Raw genomic sequence first — 27,258 nt, 5'->3', positions numbered from 1 at the left:
GTGACGTGAGCCTCCTGTCGGACAGCTGTAGGTCTTCTAGTAGTTGTGGAAAGTGAAATCTGAATCCCGTTGTTTAAATATTTTCTCCCGTTGCTTTTGGCTCACTATGGGCTTCTCCCCATTCTTCTCCCTTGACTTTATCAGACTTTATGTCTCCACGTCCCCCCGACTGTCTCATAGACAAGATTGCCTGCGAGCGTCTCCTCAGGTCTATACGGTAATTTCTCAACTGTGCGACAGAGTCGCGTTGGTTATGACGCAATCGTTAGCCTATTTTTACAAAAACAGCTTCTGCGGGGCGATAGTGTAAGATACAAGGTAATGGAGCCTTTTATGCATTGTCGTGTTTCTTTAGAAATAAACAATGGACAAATGGAGTCTTTAAACGCCTCAGATGTAAAGTTATTCACTGTCAAAGTGACTCAAAAATGAATGGGAGTCAATGGGATGCTAACAGCAGGTGATGGCTTGGTTAGCAATGGCAGCCCCTAGGGGTGGAACGCTTTCCGAGCGCTAGATTACCCCCTTGGCAGCCACCCTTGAGAATCTGCAGCGGCTGCATCAGCCGGCTACTCTCGAATCGCTCTCGCGGTACTTTGTTGACATACGTCACAGTCACGTGCCGTCGGCGCTGTCTCAAGTCGGACAAAATTTCTAACCATCATGCACTGCTTTAAGTCAGCCGCCGATCGGTCTGCGCATCGCTAGGTGAAGTCGAACAAGCCTGTCCTCTTCACACTGCAGCGGGAGAAATTTCAAACGACGCATCACGTGAACCATATCCACCAACCAGAAAAGCTACTGTTACCATGGAGATGACCGCCCAGTTATAACAGTAGCTACATACTTTTAAATAAACTAAACTTTAGACAAAAATATTTAGTAAGGTTTTAAGATTTTGATTTTGTGGTGCTTAAACTAAAAGCAATGTAAAACGTAGATTATTCTGTATGTGATTTTTTTTTATTTTTTATTATAAATGTATAAAAACAAATAAAAAGAAATTTGAGAGTTGAGAGAGAGAGAGAGAGAGAGAGAGAGAGAGAGAGAGAGATATTAAATATTATTGCCTTGAAAGTAGCCTAAATACTTATAATTGTCCAGTACACAAAGTAGTGAAGTGAAGTGCAGTGCCACCGTGGCCAAATATGGCCCATAATCGCTACACTGATCTGGGCCACACACCTCCCATCCACAATCGGCCCAAATGTTGTCTGCCGTCATGCATGCAGTGCCGTCATTGCCACGCATGGCCCACAGTTGGCTGACATAATGCATGCCAGTGCCGGCAACAGGCCAGCAGTGCCATTAGGAAGCCACATTTGGGCCAGGTCCGTTTGATATGTGGGTACTTTTTTAGCCTGGATGCCAGCCGAACTTAGCCCCGCCCATAATTTTTTTTAGGTCGGCCGGTTCATATTCTGACTAGAATTGAGTATGACCACGTCAGGCTAGTATGCTTTTTGCCATTGAGATGAGATGACTTGGAAAAACTGTCCTAATCACCCAGAATGTACCCCTCAAACCTGCAACGTGACTGTAAATCACCTCCAGGTTTTACCAACTGTACAGGCTACTCGTGCCAAACATGTTCAGTGGCTTCCATTTTCTGGTGACAGGGTCATGGGCAGCCAAGCCTCATTGATGCACGTGGGGAGTGAAGGCTGGACCGTGTGGTCCGATCAAACAGATGAGCTACTGTAGTTCAAATTGATCATGAAGTTATGCTGGTTCTGCTAGAAAAATGTCAGAATACACAGAGCATCGCAGTCTGTTGCGTATGGGGCTGCATAGCCACAGACCAGTCAAGGTGCCCATGACCCCTGTCCACAAAATGGGGACCAAAACAATATTAGGATGGTGATCATAATGATATGCCTGAAGTCAGTTTCACATAACGTTGAAATAACTTAAACATCCAAGTTGATTGTCCTGCAAAAGTCCAAAATTTGCCTTTTTTTATAGTGTACGTATATGTGCGTGTGTCAGAAATACACTCTGCTTAGCTCTAGCACAATGACTATTAATTATAGCTTATATACACTAGGCAATTTTAGATACCTAACTGGTTAGTATCATGATGGCAAAAAGCCAGTACCAGAGTATGACACAATAAACACATGACCAAGCACTATGTATTTTATTATTATATATTGTAGATATTTTGTAAAAGAAACACCAGTGCTATTGTGTAATGTACTGCAATGTGTAATTTTTCCATCTCTGCTGCCTTTGATACATGATCAGATAAAAGTCATGTCGTTACTTTGGGGGATCTGCACCAGTCGAGCTGAGATGAATGCTAACAGATTGTACTCAGTGTATAGACCTGATGGCTGATGCACAACAGGTAATGATTTAAGTAACATAATTCCAAAAAAGTCATTACGAACTTATGTGTTGAATAAAAGGGACATTTAATGTGGCAACACAATTTTTATTGAGTAAGAGATGTCAACACCAGCATGATAAAAATTGTACAAAGTTCACAATTTCAAAATGAAATATCACTGCAACTTGTGATCTTAAACACTTAGAGCAAAAAAAGTATCATACCAACAGAAATCATGCCATGTGGTTGAAAAATAAAATAAGAGAGAAAAAGATAGCTAAAGAGCTGGATAGAGGAAGAGAGCAAGAGACATTAAGAAAGCTATGCTTCTTTATTTTTTAATAGAAAAATCCTGGTTTAAAATGGTTAATTAAAATCCATTTGAAATGGAAACTTGTAACCTGATGATTTCACAATTATTAATAAGAAAAGTATTCTGCATTCAAGCATGTGACACCATAGATAGTTTCTATTTAAATAGTCACAGATAACCTTTTGAAGTAGATAGTACAATATGTGCCAACTGAAAATGAGCAGCGGAATTGTGCTTAAAATCCCTTTTCCTGTCAAATCAGTTATGATAGTGGATGAGAGGATATTGTATTTTGCTATCGGTGTGTTAAAAGCGTTACTATCTTGGAAATTAGCTGCATTCACAAAGCTTTCGGAGAGAGAAATGTGCTGTGGTTGGGGGTGGAGATGTCTGGATATTACAGAATGATAAATAAGACTGACTAGCACCATTTGCATGAGCTCTCTCTGAAAACCCAATGCTAGTCTTAATAATACAAAATAATAGATTTCAGAGACAAAGGCCCACGTAGAGCATCGGCATCAACCAGAGTCATTTCACACTAAAAAAATCACTGTGACAGCTTTGACTCATGCTCGATAAATGCAAACAACTTTAAAATCCACCACTTAAAATCAGCCCTGTTTCTGACTTTGCTTGATGCTTTCAATGGGCTTTGACTAAATGAAGATGAATGTGGGTTTCCCAGACTAAAACTGTACATGTCCGTAAGATATTATGGAGTTATATGAACCGATTCTGTCAGTAAACAACCCTCTTAGCGACGGAAGCTGCCCACGCGCTATGTAATCTAGACCCGTGCCACTTCATTTCACTGTTTAATTATCAAAAAAATGCATCCTGCTTCAATTTCCATGATTCTTAGAGCTTAAAGTGCCGCTGATTTCTCATAAACGTAAAAAAAGAATCAATGAAAGTGAATCGCAGGTAACCACAGAAGGCAAGCTGACCTCTCTTAATACTGTGTATAACTGATTGGAGTTCATTAATTGCAATATGTTGAGTTTGCATTGCTGATATAGTTGTATTTGTTGTGCACTCGTGACCAGATGAATCTCTACATGATTGCGTGGACAAAATCTACAAGACAAGTGCTCCATTACTATGACACAATGACGTATGGATGGTGACATTAACCCTGTATATCCAGCACACTGGTAAACTAACATTCACACACAGTTTTACTTCCTTCAAAGAAAAACAAAAGAAAAGAAAACTTCCCACAATTCAAACGTCTGGGCACCTCCTTGGTCTCCTGAAACAAATAAAAACACCAAAACATGGAAACAAAGGTGTCCCTGTGCAAAATCGAACATGAGAAATGTTAAACCATAATGCATTCATCCTTTTGGACTTGATCACCCATGTTTAAACCCTAAAACATGACTGTATTAAAAGATTTATATAAAACTTAATACTTTACATTTAGTAAAAAGATTCATCAGCTTTCTACTATGGTAAGAATAAGAAATTGCATATACCCAAACTTTTGCATCCCATATCTAAATAAATGATTGATTCGTTGTCATATATATTGCTGATATTCTATCATACTACCACTAACATTTTACGATCATTAAATTAACGATTAATGTTGGATTGTCTCCTTGAAATTTTCTGTAGTTACTGGCCTCAAGAAGCCGGGCGTTACATTTAGAGAACAGACTTTGTAAATATTTGAGAAGTTATGAAATATTTTTTGGGGGGGATTTACACCAGTGAGTTTCCGTGTCATGATGTTTGCATTCACAATTTTTTTTGTTTTCTATTTTTCCATCTATTTCGGGAATTAAAACGAGAGAAATAAACAAATAAAACGAGCCAAAAAAAAAGAGTAACAATACACATACTGCATTAGAGTGCCCACACTGACCACTATAAATATGATTCCGGAACCAAAAGACAACGTTTCTCAATATTGTTACAAAATGTACCCAAAATCGAACCACAAAAAAATGTACCACTGTACACCCATTGAACAGCCTTGCACAGCACATTAGTTCCCATTAGTTCCATAAAGAGAAGCTCAGATCTAAGCTGATTGCCCTTACATTCCCTCAGTGTATCCCCTCTGCACCTCTTTAGATTTAAAATAATGGATGGTTTTTGTTTACAATTAATAAATACATATACACTAAAATGTGCATACATTAGCAGCTATAAACAGTACATCACATTATGTCAGGTCATATGAAAAATGTACAAAACATGAATGTTCCTCAAAACATTTGCCATTGGTAGTCGTCATCTTAAAGCAAGGCAACAAATAAGTTATGTATTTTTTGTCAAAAGCATAACAGAATCATAAATAATGCCAAATAATACAATAAATTACAGCAGCAAAAAAATCATACTAGTTATCCATACTTTTTACATGATGGGTTTCTTTTGTTTCTCGTCGATTCTTAACGCTCTGGTCACATGACCCCGTGACTCGGACGGCAGCCAATCGCAAAGCTACACTTGGATGCCTTGAACCGCTTGCTTTATGTTCTCCAAGAGGGCCTTGTTCTCCGGGCTCTGGTACTGGTCCTGGTGAGTATACATATCTGTCAAAGTGCTCACATAAGTGTCAAAGTTTTGCTCGTTCATCGGCTCCTGCGGAACAGATCGGGATCATTGGAGGTTGAAAGCAAATCAATCGTAATATTTTCAATCAAACACACAAATAAGACAGAAAGGGAAGGGAAAAGAGGATATTTATAGGGAGGAATGAACCCACAACGCTGCCTTTAAAACTAAATATCAGCTAGTTAAAGCTAGGGTTTTATAGAAAACACATCTCTGGAACAATGCAGGGCTTTACTAGTCACATTAAAATGGTCACTGTTTGTTGGTCAAAATCAACGTTTCTAAAAAATATATATCTGATGGATAACAAAAAAAATCTATGCACATACATTATGTATGCATGCACTGGTGTGAGTTTCATGCTCATGAGTATGTAAGTAATACTGGCATTCACAAGTGATATCAAACAGATCGCCATGAGTAGCAGACAGATATCGATGAGCATCACTGTGCCTGATAAAATACATGATGTGTTTTAGATGAGTTTACTACCAGAAAATAAATATGGCTCATATTGGAACCCCGGCTTTCTTATCGCTATGCCCTGAAGTGGATTATGTCAATATGTGTGGCACTGATACACTCTGGTAATATGTATGGACCTTCATGATGCATACACATCGTACTGTGTGTTACAAAAGGGGGAGGACTAGGGGGAGGGAATGATAGTGAGGAGAAGGATAAAGTTAGACTATGGAAAATGAATCTCTTACTCTGTGGGGCATCTGTAAACAGCAGTAATTTTTAACAGGGGCCTCTTTCAGTGGCATCGGTTTCTATAGAAGGGAGAGGTGTAGAGAAAAGACTATTAGCCCGGCTAAAAGCCAGAGGTCAGCGGTCTCAATAAAACTGACATACTCGACTTTACATGTGGAAGTACAGAACACCACACTGCAAAAACAATTGCTCTTCGTCAGCATTGTTGTCTTGTTTTCCAGTACGAATATCTAAAAATATATTTACTTGAGAAGCAAAATGGCTTGGATTTAGTGAATTTAAGCATAAAATCAGACTGCCAATGGGGTCAGAAAAATAAGGGTTGGTTTATTCAAAATTGAAAATTCTGTCATTTACTCACCCCTATTTTGTTCCAAACCCGTAAGACTTTCATTCATCTTTGAAACACAAATGAAGATATTTTAATCCTGAAATTTGAGAGATTTCTGTCTCTCCCACTGACAGTCTGCACAACTTTGATGAAAGTTCATGAAGAGATAATAAAACTAATCTATATGAATTGACTGGTTTAGTCCAAATTTGCTCACATATAAACATTCATCAACGTACACATAAATTATGATAAACGGAAACTCAAGAATGCTCGCGTGACGTGCGAGAACCAAAGAGGTACGTTCTCATGTGTTTTGCGCAGCACATTTGAGCTTCCACAAGAACCAATGAGGTTTGTTCTCGTGTGTCAAGCAAGTATGGTTTAGCTTCTGTTTATGCTAACTGATAAATGTGTGTATGTGAATAAAACTGAAGCGATCCAGTCCAGATCATTTGGACTAAACTTTTCGATTAGTTTTACGATCTCTTTATGCACTTTTTGAAGCGGTAAAGTGCTAGTTGTCAATAGAAGGACAGCAATCTCTTAGGCCAGAGACAATGGTCGGCTGCTGGGCAAAGTCGGGCTGTTTCTGAGCATCGACCAACCGTTTTTTTTCCGATGTGTTACACACCGTTGGCTCTAGTCAGGCGTCAACAATTTTTGTGGTCATTTTAACATGTAGAATTGGCTTCGGGCTGCCGGTGAGAGAGAGAGAACTCTGATTGGCTGTTCAGCTTAGTGAGCAAGTCAGTGCACTAGAATAAGAGCAAAAGTGATGAAACCGAGCAAGTAAGTCAAAACTGAACAGACAGAAGGCTGTTAAAATTTATGTAATCTTACCTGAGGTGGTTTGGAATAAAGAATGTGAGATTGATTTATAATCAAAACGGTAAACAATCACTTTGTTTATGTTTTGTGTACATGCAGTTTTAGTTTCGCTTTCCCTTTTTGAATGACGAATATAGACGAATATATCCGCTTTAAAAGACAGTTATCTCCTTTTACACATGCACTTGCTAGGTGACAGTCGCCTGTAGTTCGTTTGGTGCGTTCAGGTGTTTTTTTCCCCGACGCAGGCGACAACACATTCAGCTTTTATCAGCGCTAGTTGGCGTCGGTTTAGTGTGTCCCTATCTTTAGATTTCATTAAAAATATCTTAATTTGTCAAAAGTAAGTAAACCATGAGAGTGAACGACATGAGGGTCAGTATCTTAACTTTGATATCTTTTTCAGAAAACAAGACTTAGGGCTAGCCTGGTCCTACCAGACTCTCGTACATTTTATCTGTAAAGAGAGTCTGGCCACTTTCCATTGACAAGCGTTCACTTCCTTGAAGAAAGGTACTCTGTTAAAGTTTATTGGATCTACTATTGGACTATTGGATCTGCCATAACAAGTCACTAACGTTTGGTCGTGACTTATGTCAACTCAAACTAGCGCACAATATCAACATCATTGTTCTCAGCCACTCCCTCTGTTCGCTGATTGGACCAATTAAAATTTGACCGGAGAAAACCAGAGAATATACCGCAATCCCAGGAGTACTGAAGGAAAATGGAAATAAAGCGGAAGTACGTAGGAGGGTCGAGCCAGGCTAATTTAGGGCCAGATTTACAGGCAAATTAGCATGAGAGCGCAAGCCAATAAAAACAGGAGTGGGACACAGCCGGATTATAATGACCAATGCAATCTACCAAGAGCAGCGCAAATTCACAAGTCCACACTTACATATAATTTAGAGAGAGTACATTTAAATGCGTATTTGGCGTGCTGTCCGGGGGGAGGGCTTTGAGCTCAGTATTTGGCCCAAACCCAGAGTACCCCCTGTGTATGTAAGTGGTTAGAACTAAAAAAAAAGAGAAAAAGTGGAAAAGCGTTGGTGGAGGGATGCCAATAAACTGTCAGCAAAATGACAGCAAGACTGCAGCGTATATATACACCTCTTATGTTGATTAGCTGAGTGCTCTCCACCTGTGTCAATTATCTGAGCGTGCTCCTCCCGAACCTTGTTAATAAAGCATCATTTAGCATCTGGTTTAAGATAACAGTACAAATAACAATAAATTGCCTAGCGCAAACCTTAGTAAATCACCTTGTGTGATTCATTTAAATACTCTCCTCCCATGCAAAAATAATTCTGTCCATGCCCTTTTGGCGCTATTTTTTCACTCTGTCTTTAGTAAATCTAACGCCAAAAGAGGGTTTGTGCTGGCGCAAGCTGTTAGTAAATCTGGCTCTTAAAGGGTTAGTTCACCCAAAAATGAAAATGATTTCATTAATTACTCCCTCATGTCGTTGGACACCCGTAACACCTTCGTTCATCTTCGGAACACAAATGAAGATATTTTATTTGAAAGCCGATGGCTGAGAAAGGCTTCAGATAGGCCTCCATTGGCATTCAGTATATTTCCACTCACAAGGCCCATAAAAGGCACTAAAGACAACATTACAACGGCTCCGCCGTTCGAATACATGACCCGGAAGAGGAGGAGCGGCGCTATCGTGTGAGTTCCAGGTGAGTTCATGTCCAAGACCAACACGGAAGACAATATCTTGGTGGATAAAGTCATTATTTAGATTTTTTTTGTGTACAAAAACTATTCTCGTCGCTTGGTAAAATTATTGTACAGCCACTGTAGTGAGATGGACTTTGTATCGATGGTTTTAGTGCCTTTTATGGGTCTTGTGAGTGGGAATGCACTGAATGCCAATGGAGGCCTTTCTGAAGCCTTTCTCAGGCATCGGCTTTCAACAAAAATAACTTAATTTGTTTTCCGAAGATGAACGAAGGTGTTACAGGTGTCCAATGAAATGAGGGTGAGTAATTAATGAAATAATTTTCATTTTTGGGTGAACTAACCCTTTAATATCTTAAACCAGTTTGCTTCTAAAGTAAATGCAGCTTGATTGAAGAATGTTTATATATTTGTACAAGAAAAGACAAAAATACTTAGGAAGAACATTCTTTTTTGCAGTGCAAGATTTGGTTGAGCGGCATGACACATGAATAGGCAACAGTCGTCTGATGGTAGTGCAGCTTGAGGACCCCTCGTGCGCACTCTAAATAGCATCCATCAACAGTGGGGGTGGAGAACTCAGGAGCCATATTCAAGAAGACATGTTTCAGTTGTTTACTAACATGGCTGCCACATTTGAACAAGGCTTTTCCAATCGCACCCTGTCTCAATGTGTATATGAAGGCACTGTGATTCCGTTGGACCATCTGATCCACAGCGGCCATGTTGTTACTCAACTGAAAAGCAGTCGTTGAAGTGGAGGTTGTTTTTCTACAATGGTCGGTAAAGGGGAGTGACCTCAGCACAGAAGCATATGGAACTGCGAGGAACTCAACAACAGACATAAAGAAGCAGATGGGAGAAACAATAGAAACCGGAATTACATCCCTACTGGTGGCGTCTGATATACAGGCTCAGGCCCTGGCTTTCAACAAGGCAGTCTATATTCTACTCCATGCAGATAAACGTTTATTATAGATCATATATAAACAAACTTTAATAACTCATTGGAGTTTGTTCAGATTTGCAGGACTTCCTTCCAGTAAATAATGATCAAACATTTGAATCCTGATTCTTGAGACCCTTGAACATTGATATTTTCTTACCCCTAGATGAAGCCACATGTCCGATGGCACTTACCATGTGAGGGAGCTGGATGTTAGCGAGACTGTTGATGAGGGACTGGCTGAGGTTGGCGAGCTCATGCAACAGCGAGTCATTCTGCTGCTCTATAGCCTTGTTTTCTTCCTCGATGGACTTCAGGTTAGTCTCCATGGTGGTGATCTGGCAGGAGAGAGAAAGAGAGACAAAGGCATCTCTGTGATTGAACACATGGCCAATGCCTGATTTGAGAGATGGCAAATGTTCTTACTTGAGTCCTTAATTTTATCATATCTGACTCTACTTGATTGTTCGATTCGTTCAGGTCTTTGATTTCCTCATCCAGTTGTTTTATCTCCTCATCATTTTCTATGCCTGGAAGGGAACATGAGAAAATTCACTGTTAAAAATACCATTGATGGTGAGTAAAATATATTTAATTCCATATTAAGTATATAATAAAAGAAAAAGGATGTACCTTTACTTGCTCTCTGCTTGATTGTGAGCATTTCAACCCCCGTCATCCGAGCTTTCTTCATAGCAGATGTGGCACGGGGACAGCCTGACAGACTAAAGACATACAAATAAAACATAAGAAATAGATTGTTATTTCTAATTCTTAGATTTTTTATTTTACTTTTCATTACATTATTTTTGTAGTCTGTATCTTTGTCTTGTCTTTATCTAAACATAATTAAAACAAGATACATTTACTTGTACAAATTATAATATGTTTTAGTGAATATATCTTGAATAAGCTATATTTTTCTTACCCCACTGACACATTTTTTTCATTAAAAAAAATCCCTAAACCTTAAAAAAACTTTGTATTATTTATAATTAAAATTAGAAGAAAGGATGCCAATGTGGTAAGATAATTATTTTTGTTAACATCCACTATTTTAGAACTATTTTTATACTATTATAGTAATATTTTGAGTTTATATAATAATTAGCTTATCGTGTTTTTATAGTCAAATTTTTCGTTTTAATTTTAAAATCAAAAATGTTATATAGTTTGATTAATTTTATTGTGCTTTTGTACTTTTCTTTTTTTAAAGATTTATATTTAATTGTTTTATTCTTTTTTAAATGTAATTTTAGTACTTCAACTTTATCTTATTTATTTTAGTTAGTTGACAAAGCAACATTTTCTGCAAGTTGATCTAATATTTATATTTTATTTTATTTCAGCTTTATTACAATTATCGAAAGCAATTTTAATACTCTAAAAAAATATTTTCATGATTTTTTATTGCAATGTTTTATCTTTTGTCCAATCAACTTAGACAATTAATGTGATTCAGATAACAGTTTTTTTTTTGAGTTTATATTTATCAAAGCATCTCCTTTTTTATATTAACTCTAAAATGTAATTTCAATTAACTCAAAATTTTAAGGCTTTACTTTAAGTTAAACCAACAATAATTATTTACAGTGTATAAAACATTGTAAAAATGCATTTTCCAAATATTTTACAATAAACTTAATTTTAATTTAATTTTGAACCCCACTATATTCAAATCATCGTCATCATTATTATTAGTTATAAAAAATAATAAAATGTTCTGTTTATTTAATGATAACAATGCTTAATAGTTTTACTTCTCAATTAAATATATTTAGTTTTAAGGGAGATTTCGATATTTTTTTTTTGAAAAAAAAAATGCAAAAATACTGATTAAGGAAATGATTTCTTGCTATATAATGGCCCTGTTGAAAAACAATCCCACACTAGTGTACCTCCGGTGGGTGAGGAAGCTGCCGCTGACGTGGCCAGAGCCATCGCAGCCTGGGGTGGGGCAAGTCATGCCGTCTGTCTTGCCAGACTTCCAGGAGAAAGGCGCTCCGTTCACATAACCGTCTTTCTGACGCTTGGCAGCCAGCGGGCAGCCGGATGCACTGCGGTGGGATGCATACTTCCCTGTCACATGACCCTGGCCATCACAGCCTGGCACTGGACACCTAAAAACATTGGGCACAGCAGGGACGAGTTCACACACACGCAAGCCAGAGCAAGCCATGCACGCACACGCACACGCACACACACACACACACATTTGTTTTTATGACATATGGGGACACTCCATAGGCGTAATGGTTTTTATACAGTACAAACCGTATTTTCTATCCCCCTACACTGCCCCTGCCACTAAACCTACCCATCACAAGAAACATTCTGCATTTTTACTTTCTAAAAAAAAACTCATCCTGTATGATGTATAAGCATTTTGAAAAGTGAGGACATGGCCAATGTCCTCATAAGTCACCCTCTCCTTGTAATACCTAAGTCATTATACACATTTGTGTCCTCATATGTCACAAAAACATGCTTTTCAACTTTACACCTGTAAATCACTGCAAGCAACATTCAACTTCTTTGGATGGTTGAAGGAATTTAAAGAAAATGCACCTGATTGGCTCCTGGTCATCCTTGTCTTCCTTACTGTGCATTATTTTAATACCACTCTTCTTTGCCCGGGGACAACCTGACAGACTTCAGAGCAAGAAAAACATTTTTTTTTAATCCACTGGTGGGTCAAGTCCAAATTTAATGTGCATATCTGTGAGTCTTCACCTTCGATGTGAGGCATAGTTGCCTGTGATATGCCCAGAGCCATCACAGCCAGGAGTAGGACACCTGCAAGCAATGAAAACATGAAAAAGATTAGTGTAACCTCAGACAGACCTCATTTTGAGGTCAACCGAGGTGCCGTGTAAACACGAGAGCGTGAGGGCTTACTTCAGATCCTGGGAGTTAGATGTCATCATACCACGCATGCCCTTGTCAGCCAGTTGGCAGCTTGATAGCCTTAAGAGAGGATTCGGTATGAGACATTGTATACTTGTACAGCTGCTACTAAATTGCACTCAGGGTCATTTTTATAATTAAAAAGTTTTACATTAACTGTACTTCGGAAAAAATATGTTTAAAATCCCATAAACTTTAATTAGTAGTCTAATTGTACATGGATGCTGAGATCATATGACCAGCTGAAAGCTACTAACTTGATCTTGAATAAATAAATCATAGCTGACTATGAATAGTACATTTTTGCAAATGGCAGCGCTAAATAAAAGATTTATGCTTATTCTTGATGCTGTGTCTGTGACATTAGGTGTTAGTGAGTCAGATAACGATTAAAGGGGGGGGGGGGGTTGAAAGGGGTTGAAACACTCAGTTTCAGTCAATCTCATGTCAATCTTTAGTACCTATAGAGTAGTATTGCATCCTTCATATCTCCGAAAAGTCTTTAGTTTTATTATATTTATAAAAGAAAGATAGACTGTACCGAGTCTTTCCGGAAAAAAACGAGCGGCTGGAGGCGTATCGAGTGGGCGGAGCTAAAGAATGACGAGAGTGCAAAGCAGTGACGTCCTCAAGCGTGGAGAAGAAAACGGCTATCGATCAGATTCAACTAATACATATATGATCCAGAATCAGATCCAGAGGCTGAAATGAATTGAACAGGAGAAGCAAGAACAGCAGGACGTCCGTCTCTGTGGTATGTACTGTATTTAGTGGCTTGTCAACATTTGTGTGTGTTTACTCGCAGTTTATGAGGACATGATTCGGTTTATGGACTATTGTATGCGACTAAACATTAGCCGTAGCAAGCAAAACGGTTTTGCACGTCAGACTAGTGTAACGTTATACAATGAACAACAATGGACTAACCGTTAGCTCATTTGAATGACGAAGCACGCTTTGTGAGAACACTAGGTTTATGTTTGGGTGGTTTTACAATAAACAAACTGACACCTATAGTGGTCAACTAAACAAATGTATTTAAACACACCATAGATCGCATTCTCCATTGATAAATTAACTAACGTTACACACAATTGTGTTGTTTACTGATGTTTACTTAAGCGACGATAGCCAACAGCATAGACATTTGAAGCAGTTTTTCTCACCGTCTGCTTCCAAAGCAGGATCGTGAACCTCTATCGTCACCGCTCCATCAAAAACACACTTCTTTGGTAACTGTTGATTTCGTGAAGTCCTGTGACAGCAGTGACCGTGGAGATCTACTTTTGAGACACGAATAAAGCGTGATGTTGTGCTGCTTCCCGTCATTTCTGCGTTCAAATCGGTTCAAATGCAGCGCTGCCTTCCCGGAATACTGTGCTGAAGCGTTGAAGTCGCTTGATGTCACCCATAGGAATAAAGTGAAGCGCGGTAAGACAGAAGTGTTCACGGACGACTGGATCTGCACCTGAGAGAGTGATTATGGGCGTGCATTTCCTCTCTCGCTCTAGTCACGCGCGCGTGCACCCTACCGGGAGAAGAGCCCGTACGGCCCATACAAGGACCTTCCGCTCTTTTGACGTCAAGCCGACCCATACTCGGAAAAAACTCTCCGAAACTTGTGAGAAACCGGAAGGAGTATTTTTAACACAGAAATACTCCATCAAACGGCCAACATTAGTTTTTGAAACTTTGTCTATGTTTAGGATGGGAATCCAAGTCTTTAACAGTGTAAAAAGCTCAGTCTGCATGAAACAGCATCTCACCCCCCATTTAAGGTGATTGCCAGCACAATTTAAATAAGATACGGTGCACACATTTAACTTGGAAATTTTATGTTTATATTTTCAAATAACTTTAACAGACAGGATTTAATTTAGTCAAACTGTTAAAATAGAGAGGGCAAATGAGATATGTAATAAAAAATATATTTTTCGACATCATAATATCACTTTTAGAACAGAAAACCTTTCAGGTAAGACACTATCATTCAAAAGTCTAGAGGTCTGTAAGAGTTCTTTATCTGTTTTTTTTATTTTTTATTTTTTAAGTCTTTTATGCTCAGCTGCATTTATTTGATCATAAATACAGTACAATTGTGAAATATTATTGCAATTGAAAACAATTGTTCGCTATTTTAATATATTTTCAAATGTAATTTATTTGTGAGATGGCAAAGCTGAATTTTCATCATCATTACTCCTGTCTTCAGTGTCACATGATCCGTCAGAAATCATTCTAATATGCTGAAACAGTATATTTGAAACAGAAATCTTTAGTAACATAGTTTTTTTTATGCAATTAATGCATCCTAGATGGTTAAAAATATTAATTCCTTTAGAAAACATTGGTAGTGTACAATGGACTATTATATAAAAAAATGCTACTGCATCATATGTAAAACAACAGGGAATAGTCCTTATCAAGTGCAGATGCTATGCTTACGTGAGGAGCTCCTTCTTGCTCTCCTTGCAGGAAGCATATTTGTGTTTGGGGCTGGGGAGGGACACCTCTCCTGAATACTGCTGCTCTTCTAATAGATCCTGAAAAGGGTCCAAGTCATCCTGAAGAAAAAAAAACACAGATTTCAGTGCATGTTATGATGCAGAATAAGACGGAAGAATAGCGCAATGTCATGAAAGTAATTTCATAATATACAGTGCAGTTAACATATTAAAAAAAATCCATGTTTTTATAACACTGCGCAAAAAAGAACACAATAAAGCCTAATTTGCAAGAATTCAAATTCCCCAACAATTTAGCAAAAACATCAAATCCCTTTTGAAATATTACTAACAACAGTTTAAGTCTTGAGGTTCATTAATGGCTAATTAAAAGAAGAAAATTTCTATTTCAAGTCATAATCACTGGTGAAGTGAAAGCATGCAGTACCAGCACTGTACACTAGATGTCCTTTCAGTTCTATCGTTCTTCAAACCACTAACATAGGAGGGAATACAGCTTCCTTAAAGGAATGATTCACCAAAAAATGGAAATGATCCCACAATTTACTCACCCTCAAGCCATCCTAGGTGTATATGATTTTCTTCTATCAGCCAAACACAATCAGAGTTATATTAAATAATATCTCTTCCCGCTTTGTATAGCGTCCAAGTTTTTGAAGCTCCAAAAAGTGTATCTAGATATCATAAAAGTAAACCATATGACTCCCGTGGGTTAATAAATGCCTTCTGAAGTGAAGCAAAGGGTTTTTGTAAGAACAATATCCATATTTATAACTTTATTAACTATAATCACCGGCTTCCGGCAACAGACGTCTGCACGTTCAAGAGAGAGATGAGTTCTGACAGAAGAGTGACTTCTGACCTTTGAGAAGAGAAAGAGAAACACTCAGTTTCAGTCAATCTCATGTCAGTCTTGAGTACCTATAGAGTAGTATTGCATCCTTCATATCTCCGAAAAGTCTTTAGTTTTATTATATTTATAAAAGAAATATGGGCTGTACCGAGTCTTTCCGGAAAAAACAAGCGGCTGGAGGCGTATCGTGTGGGCGGGGCTAAAGAATGACGAGCGCGCACAAAGCGGTGACGTCCTCAAGCGTGGAGAGGCTGAAATAAATTGAACAGGAGAAACAGCAACAGCAGGATGTCCGTCTCTCTGGTATGTACTGTATTAAGTGGCCTGTCAACATTTGTGTCTTTACTCGCAGTTTATGAGGACAGGATTCGGTTTATGGACTATTGTATTTGACTAAACCTTAGCAGTAGCAAGCAAAACGGTTTTGCACGTCAGACTAGTGTAACGTTATACAGAGAACAGCAATGGAGTAACCGCATTTGAATGATGAAGCACGCGATCGTGTTGTTTACTGATGTTTACTCACGCGACGATAGCCAACAGCAGAGACATTTGAAGCAGTTTTACTCACCGGCTGCTTCCAAAGCAGGACTGACCTTTATCGCTGGGACCACTCCGTCAAAAACACACTTCTTTGGTATGATTTAGTAAAGTCCTGACAGCAGTGAACGGTGAAGATCCACTTTGCGACGTGACTGAAGTGATGTTGTGAAGCTTCCCGTCATTTCTGCGTTCAAATCGGTTCAAATGCAGCGCTGCCTTCCCGGAATGCTGTGCTGAAGCGTTGAAGTCGCTTAATGTCAAAGTGGAGGAATGAAGTGGAGCGCGGCGCGGACTATAACCGACAAGTGTTCACGGACTGAGAGCAGTGTTTATGGGCGTGCATTTACTCTCTCGCTCTAGTCACGCGCGCGCGCGCACCCTACCGGGAGAAGAGCCCGTACACCCCATACAAGGACCTTCCGCTCTATCGACGTCAACCCGAGCCATACTCGAAAAAAACTCATCGAAACTTGTGAGAAACCAGAAGGAGTATTTTTAACACAGAAATACTCCATCAAACGTCCAACATTAGTTTTTGAAACTTTGTCTATGTTTAGGATGGGAATCCAAGTCTTTAACAGTGTAAAAAGCTCAGTATGCATGAAACAGCATTCCCCCCCCCCCCCCCCCCCCCCCCCCCTATAAAGAAAAATGTCAGAGGATTTTGATAAAAGAGAAGGGGAGTTACATCCTACATCCTTACAAATACTCTTTGCTCTGCTTCAGAAGGCATTTATTAACCCACAGGAGTCTTATGAATTACTTTTATGATGGATGGCTTCAAAATCTTGTACACAATTCAATGCCATTACAAAATTGTTAAGAGCCTGGATATTATTTAATATAACTCTGATTGTGTCCGGCTGAAAGAAGAAAGTCATATACACATAGGATGGCTTGAGGGTGAGTAAATTATGGGACAATTTTCATTTTTGGGTGAACTATTCCTTTAACAAGTTTACTGTTTAAGGTTTACAAGGACAAAGCAGGTGTTTAGATATGACTAAATTGTGCCCTCACCAAGACTTAAACCAAGATAAACAATTTTATATTCTAAATAGGTTATTGTGCTCAAATGCAGTGGAACAAAAGGGGGAAGACTAAGCCTCTGCCTACGGATTGCTTTGGAAGTGGGCTGAACAATCACATAATCCGTAAATGGTAACCCTAGTATGAAAGCACTACCCTATCAAATAAGTTAGTTGCTAACAAAAAGCAAAATGCCTGGTGAAAGAAGATCTGAACCGAAGAGAAGTCGCCTCTTAAGTATTTTAATAGTTCAATATTAGTTGTTGCAACATTATTTGAAGCATTCATGCTAAAAATGTGACATTGGAAAGTGTCTTTTTTAAATGTGGAGTGTGTGTGGAGTAATTTGTTACTTTTGCTACTAGAATCACCACTAACAGAATGGCAGAAATAATGACTGCTTTCAAACAGGTTTCCTAAACACTCCTCCCGTCAGCTATTGGTTAGAGAAACAGATAGCTCCACCCCAATCTTACGCCCCTAGTCAAAGGGGTGGTTACATGCGATTTCACTTTTTTAACTTTAGTTAGTGTGTAATGTTGCTGTTTGAGCATAAACAGTATCTGCAGAGTTACAGTGCTGAAATTTCAATGCAAACATAGATATTGTCTTTTAAATTGATGGCAGTATATTGGTTACAAAAACGGCCGGTCTGGACCACACAGAGCTTCTTCCCAGATTGGTGACATCACAAACCCTTGCTAGTCACCGCAGATGTGACTTCTGCCCGTAATGGTGAGGGGTGTTGCGTTTCCGGACAACCTGTGCTTGGCACTTTAGTCAATAAAAATACACGAAACTCCATTTGGCCTTCTAACCAATCTAAGACCATTGGGTTTTTCGGAAGGATGGGCTTCATTAAGTGTAGCTTCATTAAAAAAGTGCTGCTGTGCATCCCTGTGTGTGTAATAAGCAGAGTGTACACATGTTGTGCACCCTACTATAAGCACATATTACTAACCCTTTAAATAACACAAACAAATACTGTGCTACTGACTTTAGACCTGTTTTGTTGGTCAATGGTGCAGTCGATTTCAGTTGCCTCAAAATACCAACACGCCTATAATGCGCCCGGACACACTTGTTTTCAGACCAGCAGGCCCATGGGCGAACAGATTCATTTGCTGTTTAAACAAAGTGGCGCTGGATGTGAAACAGACTTGGGCTAAACTTGCAAAAAAACACTTGTGCGTCGCATTGCGCCGAGTGTCTATGAAAGGGCCCAATGTTGCTGTGTCGGGATACTCAAACACACAACGTTTTGTTAGCGCCATAGTATTTACACTTTTTGGTGGAAGTTGTGTTTGCATAGATTTAAAAAAAGCATTTTAAAGGACAACTCCAGTGAAAAATTAAGCTAGGGGTAATTAACACATGGTTAGATGTGTTCTCTGGGATGCAATCATGAAACGACGATCATGAAAATCGAAAGAGTTTTATCTCTAAAAACAGATTAGCTTATAACGCTTGTCTATGGGACACAGAGTAAGTCAAATTAAATCGCTAGTTAATACCTCTAACAAGGCTCAAAATAGCATCACACTAGCACAGTGGCATAATGAGAGTCCCTATATTCAAACTAAAGCATTGAGAACTTTGTAAGTGTACAAACAGTTTAATAAGAAGATAATTTATAAAGACAGTGCATTACGCATATACAGACAGGAGCCATCTTGGGAAAAAAGTCTCGATGAGTCGAGCCACGAACGCTGTGCTAAGTGATGAACTGTGACTTGGAATCTCATATGGTCCGTTGTTTCCGGAAAAAAGCACTGAACACAACGGAGAAAATAAATAAATAAAAATTTCCATGTAATTAGATTTCAGATTAGAATTCCTATCGACCAGCTCACTTAGCACAGCGTTCGTGGCTCGACTCGTCGAGTTTTTCAAGATGGCGCCTGTCCATGAACGCGTAAGGCACTGTCTTTATAAAGTATCTTCTTATTAAACTCTTGGTACACTAACAAAGTTCTCAATGCTTTGGTTTGCATATAGAGACCCTCATTGTGCTACCGTGTTAGTGTGAGGCTATTTTGAGCCTTATTAGTTATATTAACTAGCGATTTGACTTACTCTGTGCCCCATAGACAAGCGCTATAAGCTAATCTGTTTTTAGAGATAAAACTCTTTACATTCAATTTCCATAAAAATGCATCCAAGAGAACAATCTACTCTGTAACCATCTGTTAATTACCCCTAGGTTCATTTTTCACTGGAGTTGTCCTTTAACAACTATTAGCCATTTATTCTCTATTTAATGATACAAAATGGTAATTGCTACAACCAAACGCTCAGATCTTGATCTATTTTGATACGGGTCACATTCTACAGTTCTACAAACACTCTGTTTACAAAAAAGGGTGACAATGATCTAAATTCTCTAAGTAAAGTGAGTGCTGCCAGACTGAAAGGGTGTTGGTTGGAGGGGGCAGTACCTCCTTGTGGTCCTCGTCCAGGCGTTTGATCTTGGTGTAGTCCACAGGCAGGTCCCAGCAGTCTGCCGTGCTCATCTGGTAGCAGTGGCTGTTGAGCAGGGCCTGCCGCTGGGGCGACATGGGCTGCAGGGGGGTCAGCACTGTACCCCCACTGCCCTCCCCCATCCCTCCAGCTCGGCTTAGATCCAGGGTTCCATTCTCATCTCCATCTCTGTCATCAGGGCTCTGCCATGAAAAAGAGAAGAGGGAGGAGGAGGATTGATAAGAGAATTAAGAATAAAGGGAATAATTAAGAGGTAAAAGGATGAGAAAGAAGCAGAGTGAGATATGGAAGGGAAGAATGTCAGATGAGGATGGGTACACGTTTCACATGCACTGTTAATTTAATTATTTGATCAATTATTTTTTTTTAATGTATTTTATTTATTATTAATATTTTTATATTATTTGTAAAATATAATCATTGTCATTAATCATTCATTTTGTTTATTGTTTTTAGTTTACTTATGAAATCAAAATGGACACTTCTTATTTTTTATGGAATATTGCTGTCATTATAAATATTTTATTCGTGCACATCTTTCTTTTTTTTAAAGTCATGTATTTTGTTTTTCTCGTTCGAGAAGCCATTTCACTCAGCTATATCACAATGCTGTTTTTTGCCACCTTTAAACAACTTACAGGAACACAAGCAAAGGATCTCGAAGGAGATGTTCTGTTATAATTTACTTCAAATTATATCAAATTATATATTGAATCAGCAAACATAGCAATAATTGTGTGTTCAAATGTGCTTAGACTGAAACAAGTTTTGTGGTTCAGTCGCATTTGCTTTCTTTCTCCTTCCCTGGGCTGGACATGAATAATTAATATGGTTGCATTGTTTGACCATTTGCCAGTTTTATTTACACTGTTGTTGCTGATTTTGTTGGGATGTCAAGCTGTATTTGTACGTCTCCTTAAAATGATTAGTTAGTTGTTTGCTACCCTAGTCATGTTTCATGCACTGTAAAAAGACTTAAGGTCTGTATGTGGCATATTATGAGACAACAAACTATCTGTTATGCATGTACGCTACCGTTCAAAAATTTGGAGTATGATTTTTTTCTCTGTCTCTCTTTACGAAATAAATACTTTTATTCAGCAAGGACAAATTAAATTGATCAAAAGTGACAAAGATATTTATAATGTTACAAATAAATTCTATTTCAAATAAATGCTGTTGTTTTTTACTTTCTATTCATCAAATAATCCAGAAAACATTTGCACTGTTTTCACAACAATATTAAGCAGCACAACTGTTTTCAACATTGATAATAAGAAATGTTTCTTGAACAGCAAATCAGCATATTAGAAGGAATTCTGAAGGATCATGTGTCACTGAAGACTGGAGAAATTATGCAGAAAATTCAGCTTTGCCATTACAGGAAAAAAGAAAAGAAAATCACGTTGTCTATTGTCACGTGATTCCATGCCCTCATGTGTTCCTGTCATGTTGTCATTGGTTTATCATGGTTCAGAGGTGTCCCTTTTCTTGTCATTAGCCCTTGTATATTTAGGCCCTCATGTTAGCCATAAGCCCCGTTTCCACCAAAATTACCCGGACTGTAATTGACTGTAGCCATAGCAACTCTTAACGGCCACCAGGACTAATACAGTATTATATTATAAGCTATTTATTTGTTTAAATAATCATCTCAGAAAAAAAAAATTCTTCTGTCAGGCGCAGTTAAAGTAAAAACTGCCTGGGGCAATATACGCTGTGTCATTACTCCAACATTATCTTAATAACTTACGAAATAAAAAGTTAACCCCTCAGAAAAATTAACTTTCCTCTCTTGTCAACATGAGCGTGGCGTGTAAGACTGATTATTACTGAACGTAGACCGAACCTCGCAAAAGACTTAAAAATGCCGAGTTGAAATAAAATGCTGCGTGAGCTCAACCAATCAGCATGTTCAGCGCCCAAGTTCCGCCCCCGAAAGTTCCTGAACTTTGAAAAAGTACTACCTCGCGAGCAGGGCCGTTTGGAGGGGGAAATGTTTACCCGGAACTTCATTTAGACCCTGGTTCCTGCGGTCTAAACACACCGAGTACCACCCAAAGTTCCTGGTTCCTGGGTAAAGTTCCTGTGGTAGAAACGGGGCTTTAGGCTTTGTCTGCTATTGAATATGTAAACCCACTGTTGGTGAGTCCTTGTCTACAGCAAGTTTAGTTAAGTCTGTCTCTATGTCAAGTCAACTCAAGTAGTTTAGTCAAGCCAAGTCTTATCGTTTTGCCAAGCCTTTGTTTTGTGTTTCTAATTTTGAAATAAAGACTGCACTTGGGTTCACTACCTCTACTCTTCAGTGGGATTTGTTACATATATATCATTAAAAATATTTAATAAAAGTTTGTGTTTACATAAATAAAGTATTTTATACATAAATATAACTTTTTTTTCTTATATATATACATGTATATATATATGCATATGTGGGTATTTATATATGCATAATAATAACGTAGTACAAAGTACACACAAAACAAAAACTTTTATGTTAGATGCGATTAATCATCCTGATGGGGCTAAAATAAATATGTGAAAATATTTTAAACTAGTTATTTTAAATTGTAATAAAATTTCACAATATTACTGATTTACTGTATTTTTATCATTTAAACGAATGTGAGCATAAGAGACTTCTTTCAAAAACATTGATACGCCTTACCGACCTCAAACTTACATTTCTCATAGAAAAAAAGATGAAATGCAGTGCAAAACTTAAACAATTGAACAATTGGATAGAACGCTTAAGCTAAGAGAGAGAGAAAAAAAAGATTCACAATGATAGCAAATTCTGACAACATTTCAAGTTCAAATAATAGAGTAGATAAATTAAACTGGGAAAAAAACATCTTAACAGTAACCTTCATTTGTTTTTGTTTTTACTCTACAACCACCTAATTTTTTACAGTGTGGAAAGGATTGGAGGAAAAAGATATGAAAGAAGAGAGTGTGAGCATCTTCTTTGCGCTGCCCTATATCTCCATGTACAGCTGCTTATTAGGGAATATATAGAGCCGTGCCTCTCCTCACTACCGCTGTCCCTCTTTCTCTCTCTCTCTCTCTCTTTCATTTTCATCCCCACTCCCTCTAGCCTGCTGCCTCGCTGTCCTTAAAGAGAGGTCATTGTCTTTCCTATGTACCCAGAGGGATGCTGGGAGTGCTGGCTTGGCCGGGACCATGGCTGAAATCGACATTAATTCTACTTGCCTCTGTGAAAGAGGGTAGGGGCACCACGACTCCAGCATTCCTGCAGCTGCCAGCTTCCTCTGGTCCTCTCCAGCCCCTCGCTCTCATTATCACCATACAGATTATGTCTGAAATCGATGTGCCACTAAAGCAATCATGGCTCGCTCAGACCATTAGGCTCATATGATGACTCTGACTCTAGCAGAGAGGACCTGCAGGAGCTCACAGAGGTGCTCCTGTCATTCATTGTATTAAATCACACCCTGTGCAAATGAGCTCGGTAGCTCGGACGAGAGCACCAGGGGTTTGCCCCGAATGACTCTAAACTGGCATGCCCTCCTTTCAGCGCACTACCTGGCTTTACGGCACAAAGCACAGTCATAATGGAAGGCAGTGCAGAGAAACTAAGAAATACCCAATGAGAGAAAGAAAAATAGATTAGCAAGAGGGTGAGGAACTGGCAGGAAAAAGTTGTCGACCCTCACCTGTGCCAGGAGCTCCGGGCCTTTCCCGGTGAGGCTCTGGGGCATCTCTCTGCAGCGCGTGGACAGGTTGAGGATGGCGGTGGCAGCCATGTGGGCGGCTTCCATGTCGTGCGTGTAGTCGAAGCTGCTCTTGCTGCAGGTGCTGCTGGCGCTGCTTCCTCCTCCCCCTCCTCCTCCTCCCCCTCCGCCTCCTCCACAGCTGAGACTGCTGCTGCTGCTGGGAGCGTAGCTGCTCGTGGTGCTGCTGGCCGGGCTCGAGGTCTTACAGTAGCGCTTGGCTGCACAAATAAACATATACCAGGTCAGACGGGCTACATGCACTTGGATGGATGAATGAATGGATGGAGCAATTAACACACAGATAGATAGACAGACAGGACGATAGAGAGATGGAACACTAGAATGTTAGAACGAATGAGAGGAAGCTGGTAGATAGACAGACATTCAGACAGACAGACAGACAGACAGACAGACAGACAGATAGATACACACACATACACATACACAATGGCTTATTAGATGAGCTGATGTTTCATGATGAATGCTGTGAGAAATTGAATGTGAGTGAGGGTGAGAGAGAGAGAGAGGGGGGAGGAAGGAGAGAGATAGGGAGAGAGAGGGAGCGAGAGAGAGAGAGAGAGGGAGATGGTTTGACAGTGTATCTAGGTTTCGTGCAGAGGGCTACACATTGTTAACATGAAATCTAAGACCTGCATGGAAAGCATTAATGCAGCATTTCTTTATAAATCCACATTCATAGACAAACTCTGGTCTGCATCCAGATATCTGAGAAAAAAATCAGTTACTCATGAAGGAACTGAGTATCCTCAAATACTGGAAACTGACAAATCAGCAGCTAAAATGCCGTTTTAATCACTTATTCAAGATGTATACTACTCTCCCATCGTATTTTTCATTTCATTTTGCATTGAGACAAATAGCAACGCTGCCATTACAACTAAACTGGGTGTAACTAATTGATGTTGCCAACCGAGTCTAAATGAAGTGCAGTTAATTTCTAACATTAATTAAATGTTATTCTCATTAATTTTTTTTCTTCCAAGGCTTAATTTTTTTCATTTGTCTCATTTATCAAAAACTGAATTTCTTCGATAAAGCATGCAGGCAAGCAACATCACTTGGAAGAATGCTCTTTAATTTCAGAGATGTGTTCTGATTTCAATAACATTGTCTATATTATCACTGCAGGGCATGCTGTAATGCTCCTTATGGGCAATCAAGACTGTCCTGATGTAATAACCATGAGTTATAATGAAAATGAGTTATTTTAAGCACAGCTAATGAAACTGTACCAAAATATCCAGCCGAATTCTGTTGACAGGAAATCTCTACAATTTCTGGCTTGGGCGTGAAATCAACTGCTACCATTTTGAACAAAATCGTTCCAGTTAATTTGATTCCTTCACAAATGTAAGTGCACTCATTTATCAAGACCAGGGCTGCAGTTGAGAGCTACAGTGCTGCACATTACCAAATAAAACAAAACCTAAAAAAAAATACGCTTGGAACAAAGACAGAACAGCACAATGCTTGAGGAAACTGAAAATCACACATCCAGACATTAGGATTTTAAAATCTGGCTTCATGCAAAAATACATAACTGCCTTCGATATCAATATGTATATATAGAATATCATAATAATATGTATACAACATTCTTTACAGACATGCATTTAGTGTACAAAAATAACCACCGGCAATAATTCTATTAAAGGAGCTGGGTTTGTGTACCTAGGTTATTAATCATTTCATAAGCCAATAAGTAAAGCAGGATTTCCAATAAAGGGGCACTGAACTTGACGGATGCTTGTGAAAATCCAAACTAAAGCTTTTAAGAATAGGCCTTTACTTTAGAAAACAGAAAAGTACCACAAGGATGTCTGGCCGTACAAAACCAACTCTAATCTTATTTTAATCGGCTCTCCTAGAGAGAGGGCCAGTTTATCGATTCTGACTCTTGCTACCTTGCCAGCTTCAATGACAGAGGAAATAATAAAGACAAGCTTGCCATCATATCCTTTTGGTGAGGTGTCCCGCCCATGGTTTTTCGGGGTGAGGGACCTCTTGCCGTAGGCATGAGACTGGTTGTCATAACTGCTGCTGTAGTCGAAGCTGGCCTTGGAGTACTTCTCCAGCTCCTTGGCCAGGTTGGATCGAGGAGTGCTGGTTGGGACGTTATTTTTGTACCCATACTGTGGGATCTCCAGCTGTTTCACGAAGCACATGGGCCTGGGACAAGTGACAAAGACAGGGAATCGAGGTTGAGTATCAGAGGCCTGGACTTAAAGTCAACATGAAACACTGCTTGCAACCAAATTTATATTTACAATCAGGACTTGACATTAACTTGTTTACTCACCAGCCGTTGTGGCTAGAGATTTTCCAAAGTTACTAGCCACTTTGAGATTGACATCATGGGGATACATTCCCATATAGATTATTTTTAATATTATCTTACATTTTTAATATTAACTCATAATTCTGCTGTCACTTTAAAGACCTGACGGACGGATCCATTATACTGTTACAAGCCTTTTCTTTCTCAACTGTTTACGTTCCCTTAAAACTTAACTGACTGTGTTTACGTGAATACTCGCCAATACTGGCATGTTGAGTATTTGAATGTTTAGCACATAAGCAATGAAAAATAACTTAATTTAGTACTCCGAGGTGGCTTTATGCAATACATGCAATCCCACACTGAAATTCAAGCGCTGTAATGCCCACAATATTTCTCTGGAGCCAATGAAACAAGTGAGTGAGAGGAGGCGGGTTTGTGTCAACTCACTGTTGGAGAGATGAGAGAGCGAGAAAGCGCAGATGGAAAATGAGTAATGGAATCGTCTCAGATATTTCAGTATCGGTATGTATCGAAAAATCAACATTTTTGATTTTGATGCCTTTTCAGATGCCTTTTTAAAGACTACAACTGAAAAAAGTATACACGGCACTGCTGAAATCCACCCGTATTTGGCAGGTTGGCGGGAGTTAATGTCAAGGCCTAATCATAATTAATTATTTCAAAGCAAAACAGGATATTCAAAAGAAAAAAGATGTTGTAATCATCTGGATTTATTTTTTTATTGATTAATTATTAATATTAATAGATGCAAAAGCCTCTAAATCCGTTAAACTTTTTTTTTTTTTAAAGCTGCAGTCCGTAACTTTTTGCACTCTAGTGGTTAGTAAACAGAACTGCATGAATTCTGCGGAAGAACATTGCAGCCGGAGCTACTTCTCTCTGTTTATGTCTATGGCGGATCACGCAGGGACTGTGCTCCTCCGCAGCGGTACCTAACAGTCTGGCCTGAAATAGTCCCAATATAAATGCTTATTATAAGTGTACCATAATGATTCAGGGTAAGACAAAAACACGGTTTGGAAAATGGATTCATGTTGTACATTCTCATTATAACATTTTTGTAAATCTTGAACACAAAAAAGTTACGGACAGCAGCTTTAAAGCATTTTTGTCAGGCTGCATGTATAGGTTTCCACCTAAGTACCGGTATTCTGAATAATTTTTTAAATGTATACTATATGCGAAGAGCA

General features: G+C 38.9%; 1 protein-coding gene across 8 annotated transcripts in view; it reads right to left on the bottom strand.

Annotated features, from left to right (window-relative positions):
* Positions 1-2,423: 2,423 nt before the first annotated feature.
* The window catches only part of myt1la (myelin transcription factor 1-like, a), a 102,096-nt gene continuing 77,261 nt past the window's right edge, over positions 2,424-27,258 (bottom strand). For 6 of the 8 annotated variants that reach the window (XM_067417565.1, XM_067417567.1, XM_067417569.1 and 3 more), the window contains 13 exons: positions 25,715-25,935; positions 23,686-23,963; positions 19,966-20,190; positions 15,083-15,201; positions 12,629-12,697; positions 12,464-12,526; positions 12,299-12,382; positions 11,629-11,850; positions 10,364-10,455; positions 10,157-10,260; positions 9,925-10,068; positions 5,930-5,992; positions 2,424-5,243 (listed from right to left, as the gene is read on the bottom strand). In XM_067417565.1, the coding sequence (XP_067273666.1) occupies positions 5,103-5,243; positions 5,930-5,992; positions 9,925-10,068; positions 10,157-10,260; positions 10,364-10,455; positions 11,629-11,850; positions 12,299-12,382; positions 12,464-12,526; positions 12,629-12,697; positions 15,083-15,201; positions 19,966-20,190; positions 23,686-23,963; positions 25,715-25,935 (1,825 nt within the window). In that variant the 3' untranslated portion in view covers positions 2,424-5,102. The remainder of the gene's footprint in view (positions 5,244-5,929; positions 5,993-9,924; positions 10,069-10,156; positions 10,261-10,363; positions 10,456-11,628; positions 11,851-12,298; positions 12,383-12,463; positions 12,527-12,628; positions 12,698-15,082; positions 15,202-19,965; positions 20,191-23,685; positions 23,964-25,714; positions 25,936-27,258) is intronic. The other 2 variants (XM_067417570.1, XM_067417572.1) reach the window with 1 other exon arrangement.

This window comes from Pseudorasbora parva, chromosome 15, assembly GCF_024679245.1.
Source record: "Pseudorasbora parva isolate DD20220531a chromosome 15, ASM2467924v1, whole genome shotgun sequence".
NCBI lineage: Eukaryota > Metazoa > Chordata > Actinopteri > Cypriniformes > Gobionidae > Pseudorasbora > Pseudorasbora parva.
This window is presented reverse-complemented; position numbering and strand designations above follow the sequence as displayed.